The following is a 15026-nucleotide window of genomic DNA, read 5'->3' on the forward strand; positions in this document are numbered from 1 at the left end:
CTATCCTCCACCCTCCATCTATCATCCATCTATCCTCCACCCTCCATCTATCCTCCACCCTCCATCTATCATCCATCTATCCTCCACCCTCCATCTATCATCCATCTATCCTCCATCCTCCATCTATCCTCCACCCTCCATCTATCCTCCTTCTATCCTCCACCCTCCATCTATCCTCCATCTATCCTCCATCCTCCATCTATCCTCCATATATCCTCCACCCTCCATCTATCCTCCATCTATCCTCAAACCTCCATCTATCATCCATCTATCCTCCACCCTCCATGCTCCATCCACAAACCTCCACCCTCCATCCTCCACCCACAAACCCTCCATCCTCAACCCTTCATTCTCCATCCTCAAATCTCCACCCTCCATCGAGAAACCCTCCACCCTAAAACCTTCAAACCTCCATTGTCTTTTGCCCTCCATCCATCCTGTACCCTCCATCTATCATCCATCTATCCTCCATCCTCCATCTATCCTCCACCCTCCATCTATCCTCCATCTATCCTCCACCCTCCATCTATCATCCATCCTCCATCTATCATCCATCTATCCTCCATCCTCCATCTATCCTCCACCCTCCATCTATCCTCCATCTATCCTCCACCCTCCATCTATCCTCCACCCTCCTCTTCCCTTCCTCTCCCCTCCTCCCTCCACCCTCCTCCATCCTCCGGTTCCTGGAAGGAGGAGTCTCCCACGGAGCAGCAGTGACCGGCGGCCGCAGGACTGTCTCCCAGTACTCCCGGTTGTCTCTCGCTTCTCCCCCGCTCCTCCGGGACTCGCCGTGTCCGTGTCCGCGAGCCTCTGAGCGGACTGAAGAGTCCCCGGATGCCTCTACGATCCAGAAACACTCCGTTCACTTGACCAAGGTAAGGCGTTGATTAGCGAAGCTGCGGCGTTCAGAAGTCCGTTCAGAATCCGTCTGATTTAAGACTGGCGGGGGTTTCAGCCCGGAAACCGTCAGAATTCAGCCTCACGCGGGAAGCAGCTTCCTCGTGCCGTGTCGAATGTTTGTTCTGGTGAAGCGGTTATCATAAAACATCCACGCAGTTTGAGTTTTTATTCCAGTAATGCCGTGTGTCCAGGCTGCTCGCCGCTAGCCGCCGCAGTGCTAAACAGGATGTCTGTGAGATTCATTCATTGGAATTAAACGCTGTGATTCTTTTATTGTGTGTTTAATGTCAGCCGGATTGCAGCGTGTTTGTAGAAGAGTTCTGAGCAGCTGGGACGTGATCCACAGAGCGACCAGTGTCTGTGAATCAGGTGAAAGTGTTTAATGCTGTAAATTGCGGACGGAGGCCGGTTCGACAGCTCGGCTACTGGAAGCTAGCTGATGGTTCCTTCAAGGGTCTGGCTGGAGAGCAGGATCTGGTCTGGACCCGGTTGTTGAGGAGTTGAAGGTGTTGAGTGGAGTGAGAGAGGAGGAGGAAGAGGAGGAGGAAGAGGAGGAATAAACTGCTGCTAGCTGTCTTTATGAATGGCGGGGTGTCAAGCAGAGGAGTTGTCCATGTGCAGGGAGATTAGCGGGGATTAGAGCCGCACAAGGACAAACACACCGACACACGCCAGTCCTCCTCCATGAAACCCTCAGCCCCAATCCAGATCCCAGAACCCAGAACCATGAACCCCAAACCCAAACACTGCACCATGAACCCAGAACCCAAACCCCAAAACCCAGAACCCAAATACTGCACCATGAACCCAAACCCCAAGACCCAAAACCCAAATACTGCACCATGAACCCAAACCCCAAGACCCAGACCCTACAACGCAAAATCCAGACTCTAAAACACAGAAAAAAAACCCCGAAACCAAGAACTGAGAACCCAAACCCTAAACCAAAAGCCCAGTACAAAGAACCCAAATCCCTATACCACCAAAACCAAAACTCCAACACCTTAAACCCCAAACCCCAAATTTAGCCTCCAGACACCCTCAGAACCCTTTTGGGCACACACTAGGGCTGGGTACCGTTTAACAGTACCTCAGTGGTACCGACTGAAAAACTTGGATATATACCGGTACCGAACAAGTGACGTGAGTACGGGGATCAGTTTCGGTTCTTAAAGCAGCTGCGTGTCAATAAACATGCGCGGAAACGATGGTTCAGTTCTTCTCTTTTACCAGGGGCGGCCGGTGGCGTGGGGCGCAGGTGGCGAGGGACGCTTGTTTTGTCCGCCTACACCGCCAGTGGCAGGCGGTGCGGCGTTAATTCACTTCCGCATTGGCGGAAGCGCTCGTTTCCATACCTGCGCATTCCAGGCGGGCAGTGTTGAAGAAACCAGTTTATTAAAAATAATCGTTGCCTACCTGTTGTGTAGTTTGGAATGTGCCGTGAATGCGCGGGTGTGGAAACGAGCACCCCCGTCAATGCGGAAGTGAATTACCACCGCACCACCTGCTGCTGGCGGTGTAGGCAGACAAAACAAGCGCCCCTCGCTACCGGCCGCCACTGTCTTTTACTGAAAAAATGCTGCATCGCATCATTGAACATGTTACCACGTCTTACGGCTCACACTCTTTTCTAACAACATGCAGAGAGCCTGCAGCCTGCAGCCCTTCTTCCTCTGTGGTGTCTGTGGAAAATAAGGCTGAACATGCAAACAGCACCCCTAGTGGCAGGAAGTGTAAATGCAGTCATGGCGTCGCCTGTGGCCGTGAAGGCAAGTACCGAAAAAAGTACCGTTCAGGAACCGGTACCGTACGTGAGGCATTGAAAAAGTACTTGTACCCGAAAAATATCTAACAGTACCCAGCCCTAGCGCGCACACACAAACACACACACACGCACACACACACACACACACACACACACACACACACACACACACACACACACAAATAAGCTTATTCTGATTCCAAGGGGTCCTGAGGCGGCGCCAAGGGGCCCCGGTATTAGGACTGCGCGATTATAGCCAAAATGATAATCACGATTATTTTTGTCAGTATTGTAATCAGGATAATTAATCCTGATTATTCATTATGATTCATATTAGGGAAAACATACTTTTTTATTGCACTTTTTTTTTTTTTAAACAAACAAGTCTTCAGCACTTCAGCGAAGTCGGGCGTGCGTGTGCACATAATCGAAGATGTTTTAATTTAAATCTAAACAACTATTTAGGACCATTTCAATGTTGTGAACGATCGCTTTTCCTTAGAAACGAACAGAAGCACCGACTGTGAGTTTTTACCAATGTTTGACCAGACGTCTGTTCTGAAAAGAGCCGGATTATGACTTTGGAACCTGAACGCCTCACAGCTGAGCGACCGTCACCTGCTGCATCCTGAGAGCAGCATGATGGTCACTGAGCAACCAGATGGAGATAAAACAACAACAGAGCAGTAAACAGCCACGCCACACCCAGAAATTAAACCTACCAGACCAATGCTTCCCTCGTTCTCCTCAAGCCGCCGCTACGCCGCTCAGACACTGAACTGTCTGTCAGTAACAAGATTTAAACGCTGAGTGTCTCGGACAGAACGGGAAAACTTATTTCCACCGTCTCAGCAGTTGAGATTGTTTCCCGTCGACTGATGTTTGAGCATGAAGGAATCGTTCAAAGCCAGCTCGTTCGTTGGTGGCTAACAGCTAAGCTAACAGCTGACTGACACACCGTGGCGGCGTCCATCAGCAGCTACTTTTACGGAGTGTCCCTGAAGGCAGCAGGAGCTGCAGCTCCGGTTGTTCTCTGGATCAGAGGGTTTCAAGGTGTTCCACAGGTGATGACGGCGGTTTAGGAGGAGTTCAATACTGACAGGTTAAAGGGGCTGTATCATGAAAAATTCACTTTTTGTATGTTTTAACCTTGTTCTATAGTTCTGTTCTCACCAAAAACACCTCAAAGCATTTTTTTCCTTCGTGCCTGTGTGTTTGAGCTTTCCTGGTGTTTCTGCTGCTCAGAGAGGCAGCCCCTCCCACCGTGAAAACGCTCTGTTTGCCACGTTCACGTCTGAAGTCCCCCCCCCCCCCCCCCCCCCCCCCCCCCCCCCCGCAGGCCCTCGGCGATCAGCGTTGCTGCTTTTTGTATCTCCGATTACGGAGATAAACTTTAACCATCGTCTGAAAGCAGCAATCAAGCAAGAGGAAGGGTCTGGAGGGTCTGGAGGGTCTGAAGGGTCTGGAGGGTCTGAAGGGTCTGGAGGGTCTGGAGGGTCTGAAGGGTCTGGAGGGTCTGAAGGGTCTGGAGGGTCTGGAGGGTCTGGAGGGTCTGGAGGGTCTGGAGGGTCTGAAGGGTCTGGAGGGTCTGGAGGGTCTGAAGGGTCTGGAGGGTCTGAAGGGTCTGGAGGGTCTGAAGGGTCTGGAGGGTCTGGAGGGTCTGAAGGGTCTGGAGGGTCTGAAGGGTCTGGAGGGTCTGAAGGTTCTGGAGGGTCTGGAGGGTCTGAAGGGTCTGAAGGGTCTGAAGGGTCTGCGCTTGGTGAGTTTCTCACAGGAAAAGACGTTTTCGCGTGTCTTTGCGTGCAGAGAAGCTCGAGCTAAAGAGCTAAAGCTAGCTAGCGTATTTGTTTTGAAGCTCTGATTGGTTGAAGCAGCTGTCAGTCAAAGTCCACAGGGGGAGAGGCGGGATTCAGTGAACCAGAGCGTTTTCTCTTCCGGGTTTCAGAATTAGCCCCAGAAAATCTTTTATTTCACACAAAATGACTTTTCCTTAGCGCCAAAAATAAACTATTACCATGTTAATGTCATTTCCAGGGTTTGGACGAGCTAAAGAAGCAGGATACAGCCCCTTTAATGGATGGTGCTACTGCCTTCGTGAAGCAGGAACCTCAGATTCTCAAAATCATCTGACGGGCCAGATATTGTTATTCGCAGGCCAAAAGTGGCAGCGGGCCGCCAGTTGCGGACCGCTGCAGTGGATGCTGCTCTTTTACGAGGCTCCAGCGGCTCCTCAGCTCCAGAAGCCTCAGCTCTGTCGCTGCCTGCTGCTCTCCACATGTACTGTCTCATAGTTTTTTCATTTGACGCTGCTGCCGCTGCTGCGGGGTTCGCTCGCTTGCTGTTTAGGCGGCGTAATGATGAGGCGCGAACCTCGGTCGCCCCCTGGTGGTGGGCTGACTGTTAGATTTAGAAAGTGCTTGATTTAACACGCAACAGAGCCGCTTTTTCAATTTTAAAATTGCGACGATCACCTAAATTTAATTGCGGCAGCCAAAATCCTGATCGTGATCAAAATTCAATTAATTGTGCAGCCCTACCCGGTCTCATCCCCGGTACCAGTGTCGTCCCCGGTGTTGTGGAAATTCTATGATGTACTACTGACAGCCTTAGGTGAAAAGAATCCTCACTGAATGGTCTTTTGAAAGTGTGATTTGGAGGTCAGAGGTCATACAGAGGTCACACAGACAGCCCTCCAGCCTGCACGACAAAAACTCTGAGAGCCAGATGCAGAAGAATAAACTTCTCCCCTCCCGAGTCGGAGGAGTCGGAGCCGGTGCTGGACAGTTTACAGAAGAACTACCTTGTGAGACAATGCAGTCATTATTAGATCCACCACTCTGCAGAACCTGGACGTCTCCTCAGGCGGTTTTCAGGCCTGAATCTCAATGTACCATGAAACTGTGTGTTCAACAGGAACATTCAGTCAAATGATTTAACCGTCACCAGGAAGAACACCAGAACACTCTATTTCATTTTACCATAACGCCCGGTACCGTCCCCGGTGCCAGTACCATCCCCGGTACCAGTACCACCCCCGGTGCCAGTACCATCCCCGGTACCATCCCCGGTACCATCCCCGGTACCAGTACCACCCCCGGTGCCAGTACCATCCCCGTATCAGTATCGGCCCCTGTATCATCCCCGGTTCCAGTATTTGCCCCTGTATTGTCCCTGGTATCATCCTTGGTACCAGTATCCTCCCCGGTATTGTCCCCGGTACCAGTATCGGCCCCTGTATCATTCCCGGTAGCAGTATCGGCCCCAGTATCAGCCCTGGTACCAGTATCGGCCCCGGTATCAGCCCTGGTACCAGTATCGGCCCCGGTATCAGCCCTGGTACCAGTATCGGCCCCGGTATCAGCCCTGGTACCAGTATCGGCCCCGGTATCAGCCCTGGTACCAGTATACATGAGGTGACCCTGATCTGATCAGAGTGACGGTGAAAGCTGGAGAACCGTCTGTTAGGAGGCCAGTAGCCAATGAGCTGCTGGAGCTCTGCAGACACTGAGGCCTGGAAAACGACAAGAAAACTCAAAACCTCCGCCCCACGGCTCCAACAGACGGAGACAGTCCTGAAGAGACGACTGGAGACTTCCTTTAACTTCAACTAGCAAAGAGACTCACTTCAGTCCAAACAGTAAAATCCTGCTTTATTTCTTTAACTGCTTCTATTATACACTGCTTATTATATCCTGATGTGTGTGTGTGTGTGTGTGTGTGTGTGTGTGTGTGTGTGTGTGTGTGTGTGTGTGTGTGTGTGTGTGTGGGTCCTCTACGACGTGGTAATCTCTGAGCTCAGCAAAATGTAATCAGCTTTAGTCAATGACCCTGGAGAGTGTGTGTGTGTGTGTGTGTGTGTGTGTGTGTGTGTGTGTGTGTGTGTGTGTGTGTGTGTGTGTGTGTGTGTGTGCGGGTTTTGTTATGGTCGTGGGGACAAAATATCCCCACAACCATAGGAAAACCTGACACGATGTCATTTGTGGGGACATCTTTTGGGTCCCCATGAGGGGAAACAGTGTTTTCTTGACCATGTTGTTGTTACTGAAAACAGTCAAAGGTCAAAACATTTCTTTAGGGTTCGGCTGTGTTGTGGTCTGGGTCAGGGTCAGGGTCAGGGTTAGGGGTTAGGGGCTAGTGAATGCATTATGTCAATGAGTGTCCTCACAAGGATAGAAATACAAACCTGTGTGTGTGTGTGTGTGTGTGTGTGTGTGTGTGTGTGTGTGTGTGTGTGTGGACACAGAAATCCCTCCGTATCGTTTGGTTCTTCAGAATGTGACGTGAGGTTCTGTGTCAGAACCAGGAGTTTCTCGGTGCTGATCAAGTCCAGAACTTCAAATTTCTGCTTCGTCATCTGAGCTCAAGCTAGCAGTGGAGCTACAGCTAGCTTTAGCGGCTATCGCCAGACTTGACGGTCTTGAGACCGGTCTTGGTCTCGAGACCAGTTCTTTGTGGTCTTGGTCTCGTTTCAGTCTCGACAGTCTATGGTCTGGGTCTGGGTCTGGGTCTGGGTTGAGGCGATCTTTGACTACGAGTGTCATTATCGCTAATGCTAACACCGTCAGGGCTCCATGAGGAGTTCAGATTCAATTCAGCTTTATTTATACAGCGACAATTACAACTCGGGTTGCACCGATACCATTTTTTGGCTGCCAATACCAATTCCGATACCAGGCTGTGTAGCATCGGCCGATACCATGCCGATACCACGCTGTTTGAAAGAACTGAATAGAAGAGCATTTTTTTTCTTGTAATTGTCAGGAACTGTCACGTCCTCTGCCTCGGCCACCAGGTGGGGGCAGTGTTGCTGTTTTTCCTCCTCCTCCTCGTTTCTGTTCTCCCCATTTACTACATACGTATTTTTTGGGCCACAAGATGCACTGGAATATGATGATGTAACATCCAGCAGCATGAAAGGAAGATGAGTTGGATTCTTAATGCTGGTTTATTAAGCTTCAGAACTTACTGTGGTGTAACCACGGCAACACGACAGCAAAACATCCATCCATCCATCCATCCATCCATCCACCACTTATCCGGACCGGGTCTCAAAAAAACTGTCTTAAGAAAAAACAGCTGAGAGGCGGCTCTCTCTCCGCTTTTCCAACAGGGGCACACTGCTGGCTTCCTGGCCCCGCCCCCTGCTCCCTCCCAGCCACTCAGGCCACAGCGGTGCATTCAGGTTACTTGAAAACATAGGAACTCACAGAACTCAATATACCGGTTAAAAAATAAGAACGACATCAAAGATGCTACAAAAGTAAGTCCATAACGAAATAATAAGGCGAATTAAGCGACGCCGTTGTGGGCTCCTCCTCCTTTGTTGTTTTTCGGCAGCGTGTGTTCCAGTGGCTGCACTACAGCCTCTTTATGTTACCATCGACCGGGACTCACCACCCTGCAGCCTCCTGACTGCCGCGGCTGCGCGGTTCATACAGAAAGCGCAGCGCAGATACTGATTGATTAAAATAGCAAAGTATTAACTGCAGACGGCAGAGCGCAGCGACACACACTATGTGGAATGTGGCGGTCAGCCTGGACCTGTACCTCCAGTCAGCTCCTGCTGCCGCCTCAGCCGCTCGCCGCTCCGCCCGACCTGCTCCTGGAGCCCGGCGGCTTTCCTCACTTCACCGGGGAACTCGGTTAAACTCCAGACTCAGTCTGCTCCTGCAGCTGGAGACCAGCTTCATCTCACAAAGACTCATGATACTAATAAAACTCCTGTTCTGCTCTTCAGACTCAGATCCAGGCTCTGTAACAAGACCTGATCCTCACTGGGATGTAAAATCACTGCTGTCATTCGCTGAACACAGATCACACAGCGAGAACGTCGAAGAATGAATTCACACGGCGGTGCGTTCAAGTGCAATATGAAAGTCGATAAATGGTATCGGCGTGTTATTTGTTAGTACTCACCGATACCGATACCAGCGTTTTAGTGCGGTATCGGGGCCACTGCCGATACCAGTATCGGTATCGGTGCAACCCTAATTACAACAGAGAACAACAGAACCACAACAGCAAGGAGAACCCTGCAGAACCAGACCCAGAGGAGGAGAACCCTGCAGAACCAGACCCAGAGGAGGAGAACCCTGCAGAACCAGACCCAGAGGAGGAGAACCCAGCAGAACCAGGCCCAGAGGAGGAGAACCCTGCAGAACCAGGCCCAGAGGAGGAGAACCCTGCAGAACCAGGCCCAGAGGAGGAGAACCCTGCAGAACCAGGCTCAGAGGAGGAGAACCCTGCAGAACCAGGCCCAGAGGAGGAGAACCCTGCAGAACCAGATCCAGAGGAAGAGAACCCTGCAGAACCAGACCCAGAGGAGGAGAACCCTGCAGAACCAGGCCCAGAGGAGGAGAACCCTGCAGAACCAGACCCAGAGCAGGAGACTGTTCCACTCCAGCAGGAGGATCAGGATCAAGAAGAACTGGGAGCCGGTTCCACATGGATGGAGCCCGGGGTGGAGGAACCTCCAGAACCCACTGGGTCCAGGTTCTCATTAGATCCAAGGATCAGCTGTCGGGATTGATGCCCAGTTAGAACCAGGGGTTCCGGCGGTTCTCCTCTGGAGGAACCTGATGGGTTCTTTCTCAGCAGGACTTTGAGTCGACGGGTTCCTGGTTTCAGAAAAGTTCCGCCGGGGGAAGGAGGAGGTTCTGCAGACCTGTTTAATGAGAGAGTTAAAGGTCAAAGGTCACTCCAGGTTCCTCTCTCTGGTTCTGGTTCTGGTCCACAGTGGCTCCAGGTTCATCTCTGTGGTTCTGGTTCTGGTTTTTCTGTCTTTCAGACGTACTTCCAGTTGATCAGGACCACCTGGTTCTGGATCAGTGGATCTTCTGCAGAACAGTGGAAGATATGGAGAGTTTCCTGTAGAGGAAGAGTTCGAGGACAGAACCTTTAGCTGTTCAGGTGTCTCTGTCCATCTGTGGGTGTCCCGTTGTCCCGCTGCTGAGCGTCTCTGTCCTCTGTCCGTCCAGCGGAGCCATGGCTGAGTCCGGCTCCTCGCGTCCCCAGAGGAAGACGTCCACGGCGGGGGAGAGCGTCTACAAGGTTCTGGGTCTGGAGAAGGGAGCGTCCGCAGAGGACATCAAGAGAGCCTACAGGTGAGAGCCGCCGCCGGGCCCCCGGTTCGATTCCCTCACCGCCCCTCCCCCCTCCCCAACAGGAAACTGGCCCTGAAGTACCACCCGGACAAGAACCCGGACGACCCGGAGGCGGCGGAGAAATTCAAGGAGATCAACAACGCCAACTCCATCCTGAACGACGAGAACAAGAGGAAGATCTACGACCAGTACGGCTCCATGGGGCTCTACGTCTCCGAGCAGTTCGGAGAGGACAGCGTCAAGTACTACTTCCTGATGAGCAGGTGGTGGTTCAAGGTGAGGGGGGACGGGGTGGGACAGGGGGGGACGGGAGGGGGACAGGGGGGACAGGGGGGACAGGGTCAAGTACTGCTTCCTGATGAGCAGGTGGTGGTTCAAGGTGAGGGGGGACGGGGTGGGACAGGGGGGGACGGGAGGGGGACAGGGGGGACAGGGGGGACAGGGTCAAGTACTGCTTCCTGATGAGCAGGTGGTGGTTCAAGGTGAGGGGGGACGGGGGGGAGGGATCGGGGTGGGAGCACCAAACAAAGCTCACACTGTCCCGTCCTGGACACACACACACACACACACACACACACACACACACACACACACACACACACACACACACACACACACATACTCACACACTCACACACACTCCTGAACATCGTCTGTAATCTGATCAGATAAAAATCGTGACTGTTCAATAATTTGGAATGAAAGCAGAATCCTGTGTGTGTGTGTGTGTGTGTGTGTGTGTGTGTGTGTGTGTGTGTGTGTGTGTGTGTGTGTGTGTGTGTGTGTGTGTGTGTGCGCAGACCCTGGTGCTGTGCTGCACCCTGTTCAGCTGCTGCTGCTGTTGCTGCTGCTGCTGCTTCTGCTGTGGGCGGTGTAAACCCCCTGAGGACGAGGACAACTACCAGTACGTCAACCCCGAGGACCTGGAGGAGCAGATCAGGGAGCAGGATGGAGGTAAAGGCACACACACACACACACACACACACACACACACACACACACACACAGAACTACAGACTCTGAGCTCCCTCTGCGGTGTGTCAACTGCTCCTCTGTTCAGGGTTGAGGTGGTAGTTCAGCCCAGTTGTCATGATGTCATGATCTTGCTGGAACCCAGGTGTCATGATGTCATTGTCTTGCTGGAACCCAGGTGTCATGATGTCATTGTCTTGTTTCTCCCCAGTTGTCATGATGTCATCAACTTATTTCCACCCAGTTGTCATGATGTCATCATTGTTGGAACCCAGCTGTCATGATGTCATCGTTTTGTTGGAACCCAGTTGTCATGATGTCATTGTCTTGTTGGAACCTAGGTGTCATGATGTTATCGTCTTCTTGGAACCCAGTTTTCATGACGTCATCGTCTTGCTGGAACCCAGGTTTCATGATGTCCTCCTCCTGTTGGAACCCCGTTTTCATGATGTCATCGTCTTGCTGGAACCCAGTTGTCATGATGTCATCGTCTTGTTTCGGCCCAGTTGTCATGATGTCATAATCTTGCTAAAACGCAGGTGTCATGAAGTCATCATCTTGTTTCTATCCAGTTGACATGATGTCATGTTCTTGGAACCCACTTGTCATGATGTCATCGTCTTGCTGGAACCCAGGTGTCATGATGTCATCAAATTGTTTCGGCCCAGTTGTCATGATGTCATCAGCTTGTTTTGGCCCAGTTGCCATGATCTCATGGTCTTGTTGGAAACCACTTGTCATGATGTCATTGTCTCGTTTTGGCCCAGGTCTCATTATGACATCATCTTGTTGGAACCCAGGTTTGATGATGTCATCATTTTGTTGGAAACCAGGTGTCATGATGTCATCATCTTGTTGGATCCCTGGTGTCATGACGTCATCAGATCTTTTTGAATCCAGTTCTGTTCTGGATCCAGTGGCCTCTGATCGTTGAGCTGATTGATCTCAGACTGGAACACCTGGAGAACCGAGGTGATCTGTGGTGTTCCGTGTTCCGTCCAGCAGGTGGCGCCATAATAGTAGACCAGCCCGCCGCCGATCCGCCTCCACAGAGCCCCCAGGACGGGGCCAAGCCCCTCCCCCTGCCGCTGCCCGGGCCCCTCCCCCCACCGTCCCCCGGGGGGGAGGAGAACCCCGGGGAGACACTGCCAGAGTCCCAGTGACTGTAAGACAAGACCCGTCCGTCCTCGTCTTCACGTCCATTGTCCTCCTGTTTTCACGTCCATCATCTTCTTTAGTCTTCACGTCTTTCGTCCTCCGTTCTCACGTCCATCTTCCGTTCTCGTCTTCACGTCCATCGTCTTCTTCCGTCTTCACGTTCTTCGTTCTCCATTCTCACGTCCATCATCGGCCCTCGTCCTCACGTCCATCATCCTCTGTCTTCATGTCCACCGTCGTCTTGAACCTCCAGTTCTCAGATGTTTTTCTCATTTCTCTGGTTTTCATGGTTCTGATCCGGTTTCTTCTCTTCTTCCAGGAAAGTGACGGAGCAGCAGCAGCAGGTGAGACGCTGGGAGACGCTGGGACAGCAGGACACCACCCACTGCACACTGAGACCCAGTGGAGCTGACGTAGCGTCTCAGACTGTTCTGACTAGTTCTGTCTGGTTCCTCTTCAGGATCTCCAGACACCGCCCGGACCTCCCATCACCAGTCCCCACCCTGACCCCTGACCCCTGACCCCTCCGGAGCCCCGCCTCGCCCACCAGCAGCTCCGCCCGTCGGGCCCCCCGATGGTTGAGGTGAGGGGGCGGGGCTTCACAGCAGGACCCGCCCCCTCCCTTTAACACTGGAGCCGTTGGTGATGCGTTCAGGGTCGCTGGGATTTGGAGACGTCGTCCTTCATTAGAGTTGGACGGACTTCCTGGGTAACTCTGTGTGTTGGGCTGGGAGTGTGGAGGTCCCCGGTTCGAACCCCCACTGCGTCTGGAAGGAATCCAACCCCAGCCTGACTTCAGCCGCTGCCACTAGTCACTCGGTACTAGTTACTAGTTACTAGTTGCTAGTTACCAGTAGTCTTGACGTTCTGTACAGATGGTTTCCTGTTTGTGTGGAACTGGGATGTCAGAGTTACCCTGAACGCATCATGAGTGAACTCCTTCAGGGGTGCAAACATTTGACCTCTGACCTTCTGACATGCATGAAACCACCTGCAGCTGCATGAGAACGATTTCCAAAAAACCAGCTCCACCCAACTGCAACCAACTGCACCCGACTGCAGCCGACTCCACCCGACTGCAACCAACTGCACCCGACTGCAGCCGACTCCACCCGACTGCAACCAACTGCACCCGACTGCAACCAACTGCACCCGACTGCAGCCGACTCCACCCGACTGCAACCAACTGCACCCGACTGCAGCCGACTCCACCCGACTGCAACCAACTGCAGCCGACTCCACCCGACTCCACCCGACTGCAACCAACTGCACCCGACTGCAGCCGACTCCACCCGACTGCAGCCGACTCCACCCGACTGCAGCCGACTCCACCCCACTGCAACCAACTGCAGCCGACTCCACCCGACTGCAACCAACTGCACCCGACTGCAGCCGACTCCACCCGACTGCAGCCGACTCCACCCGACTGCAGCCGACTCCACCCGACTGCAACCAACTGCAGCCGACTCCACCCGACTGCAACCAACTGCACCCGACTGCAGCTGACTCCACCCGACTGCAACCAACTGCAACCAACTGCAGCCAACTCCACCCGACTGCAACCAACTGCACCCGGCTGCAGCCAACTCCACCCGACTGCAACCAACTGCAACCAACTGCAGCCAACTCCACCCGACTGCAACCAACTGCACCCGACAGCAGCCGACTCCACCTGATTGCACCCAGCTCCACCTGACTGCAGCCGACTCCACCCGACTGCAGCCGACTCCACCCGACTGCAGCCGACTCCACCCGACTGCAGCCGACTCCACCCGACTGCAACCAACTGCACCCGACTGCAACCAACTCCACCCGACTGCACCAAGCTCCACCCGACTTCAACCAACTGTACCCAACTCCACCCTACTGCACCCAGCCCCATCCGACTGCAACCAGCTCCACCTGACTGCAATCAAATTCACCCAACTACAACCAACTCCACCTGTCTGCAGCTGACTCCACCCAACTGCAATCATTTCCAGCCAGCTCCACCCGACTGCAACCAGCTCCACTTGACCGCAACCAACTCCACCTGGTCATCTTCATACCAAGATGAGAACTGAAGTTTAAAGGTGGAGTCTGGGACCCGATCCAGACCAACGGGGTTCTGATTTACACGCCTCATCAGACGGAACCTGGACCGTTCAGGAACCCTAGAACCAGAGTCGGTCTGGAGAACCAGCATCGCGGATTCATCCTGGTCTTTAAAGTTCAAAGTGAAGCTTTGACGTTCTGAAAGTCTCTGATCTCGGTTCTGTTTTCTGAACTTGGTGTTCTCCAGTAGGACGCTTCTCCGTGGTTTCTCTTTGAGAACGAGGCTGGTTCTGCTGAAAGTGTCAAAAACCTTATTTATTCTTTTTTATTGTTCCGAAGCCAACTGGGCGGGTTTAGTTTGTGTTCCGTCAGAGGAAGCCTGCTAGCTGCTAGCACCTACCTGCTAGCTGTTAGCCTGCTAGCTGTTAGCCGCTAGCATGCTCGGAGTTCACTGCAGACTTTTTGGACAATCGAACAACAGAGACGAAGAACATGAAGGAAGCGTCTTCTTCTGTGGTTCCGGAGGTTTGCCGTTCTGTCGTGGTTCCTGTGGACGAAGTGGAAATGATGGAACTGAACCGAATCATTAAAAGGGTGAGATTTTCTACTTCCTGTTTGGTATGTTTGCTCATTTCACGGCTCACATATGAAAGCTGGGTTTGGAGGCTGAGAACTGACCTCTGATTGGCTCTGGGAACAGGAAGTAGTGATAGGAAACAGGAAGTAGTGACAGTCTAGCCCCGCCCACCATTCCTCTCAGTCTGAAATGACGAACTGGACCAAGACAGTGGTAGAGCCCTTCAACATATTTAAACATCATGTTTTTAAGTAAATGCAAAAGTTACTTTGCCGAGTCGTTAGCTACTTTCAGAATATTGTAACTGAGTTACTTTTTGAAGAAGTAACTAGTACTAATTACTTTTTAAAAGTGGATTTCCCAACACGGCTGGTTTGGTCCAGATGGAGCTGTGCAGAACCCGTGAGGCTCCGTTCCGACTGACGGCAGAGTTCTGGCTCCTGCTGACCGGAACGTTGTTGATGGAGAAGACAGAGGGTTCCGTCAGTCTTCCTGGTCGTGTACGTTGGTTCTA

At 52.5% G+C, this 15026-nt stretch overlaps 1 protein-coding gene across 2 annotated transcripts; it reads left to right on the plus strand.

Moving 5' to 3' along the window:
• Window positions 1-738: 738 nt before the first annotated feature.
• Window positions 739-14506, plus strand: dnajc5ga (DnaJ (Hsp40) homolog, subfamily C, member 5 gamma a). 2 transcript variants are annotated; one of them, XM_030110182.1, is made up of 6 exons: window positions 748-878; window positions 9646-9771; window positions 9834-10047; window positions 10572-10725; window positions 12221-12245; window positions 12362-14506. In XM_030110182.1, exons 2-5 carry the CDS (start codon window positions 9653-9655, stop codon window positions 12226-12228), a joined length of 495 nt encoding a protein of 164 aa, XP_029966042.1. In that variant the 5' UTR covers window positions 748-878; window positions 9646-9652; the 3' UTR covers window positions 12229-12245; window positions 12362-14506. The 2 variants fall into 2 exon arrangements, with proteins under 2 accessions (XP_029966041.1, XP_029966042.1); XM_030110181.1 differs by lacking the exons at window positions 12221-12245; window positions 12362-14506 and adding an exon at window positions 11749-11908 and having other exon boundaries at window positions 739-878.
• The last annotated feature ends 520 nt before the right edge of the window (window positions 14507-15026 follow it).

This window comes from Salarias fasciatus, chromosome 15 (assembly GCF_902148845.1).
Source record: "Salarias fasciatus chromosome 15, fSalaFa1.1, whole genome shotgun sequence".
NCBI classification, from domain to species: domain Eukaryota; kingdom Metazoa; phylum Chordata; class Actinopteri; order Blenniiformes; family Blenniidae; genus Salarias; species Salarias fasciatus.

Bases quoted from the DNA above. Each gene is read 5' to 3' on its own strand.
- dnajc5ga (XM_030110181.1), top strand. From the start codon at position 9,653: ATGGCTGAGTCCGGCTCCTCGCGTCCCCAGAGGAAGACGTCCACGGCG. The intron at 9,772-9,833 runs GTGAGAGCCGCC...CCTCCCCAACAG, and splicing joins GACATCAAGAGAGCCTACAG to GAAACTGGCCCTGAAGTACC. The intron at 10,726-11,748 runs GTAAAGGCACAC...TCCGTCCAGCAG, and splicing joins GATCAGGGAGCAGGATGGAG to GTGGCGCCATAATAGTAGAC.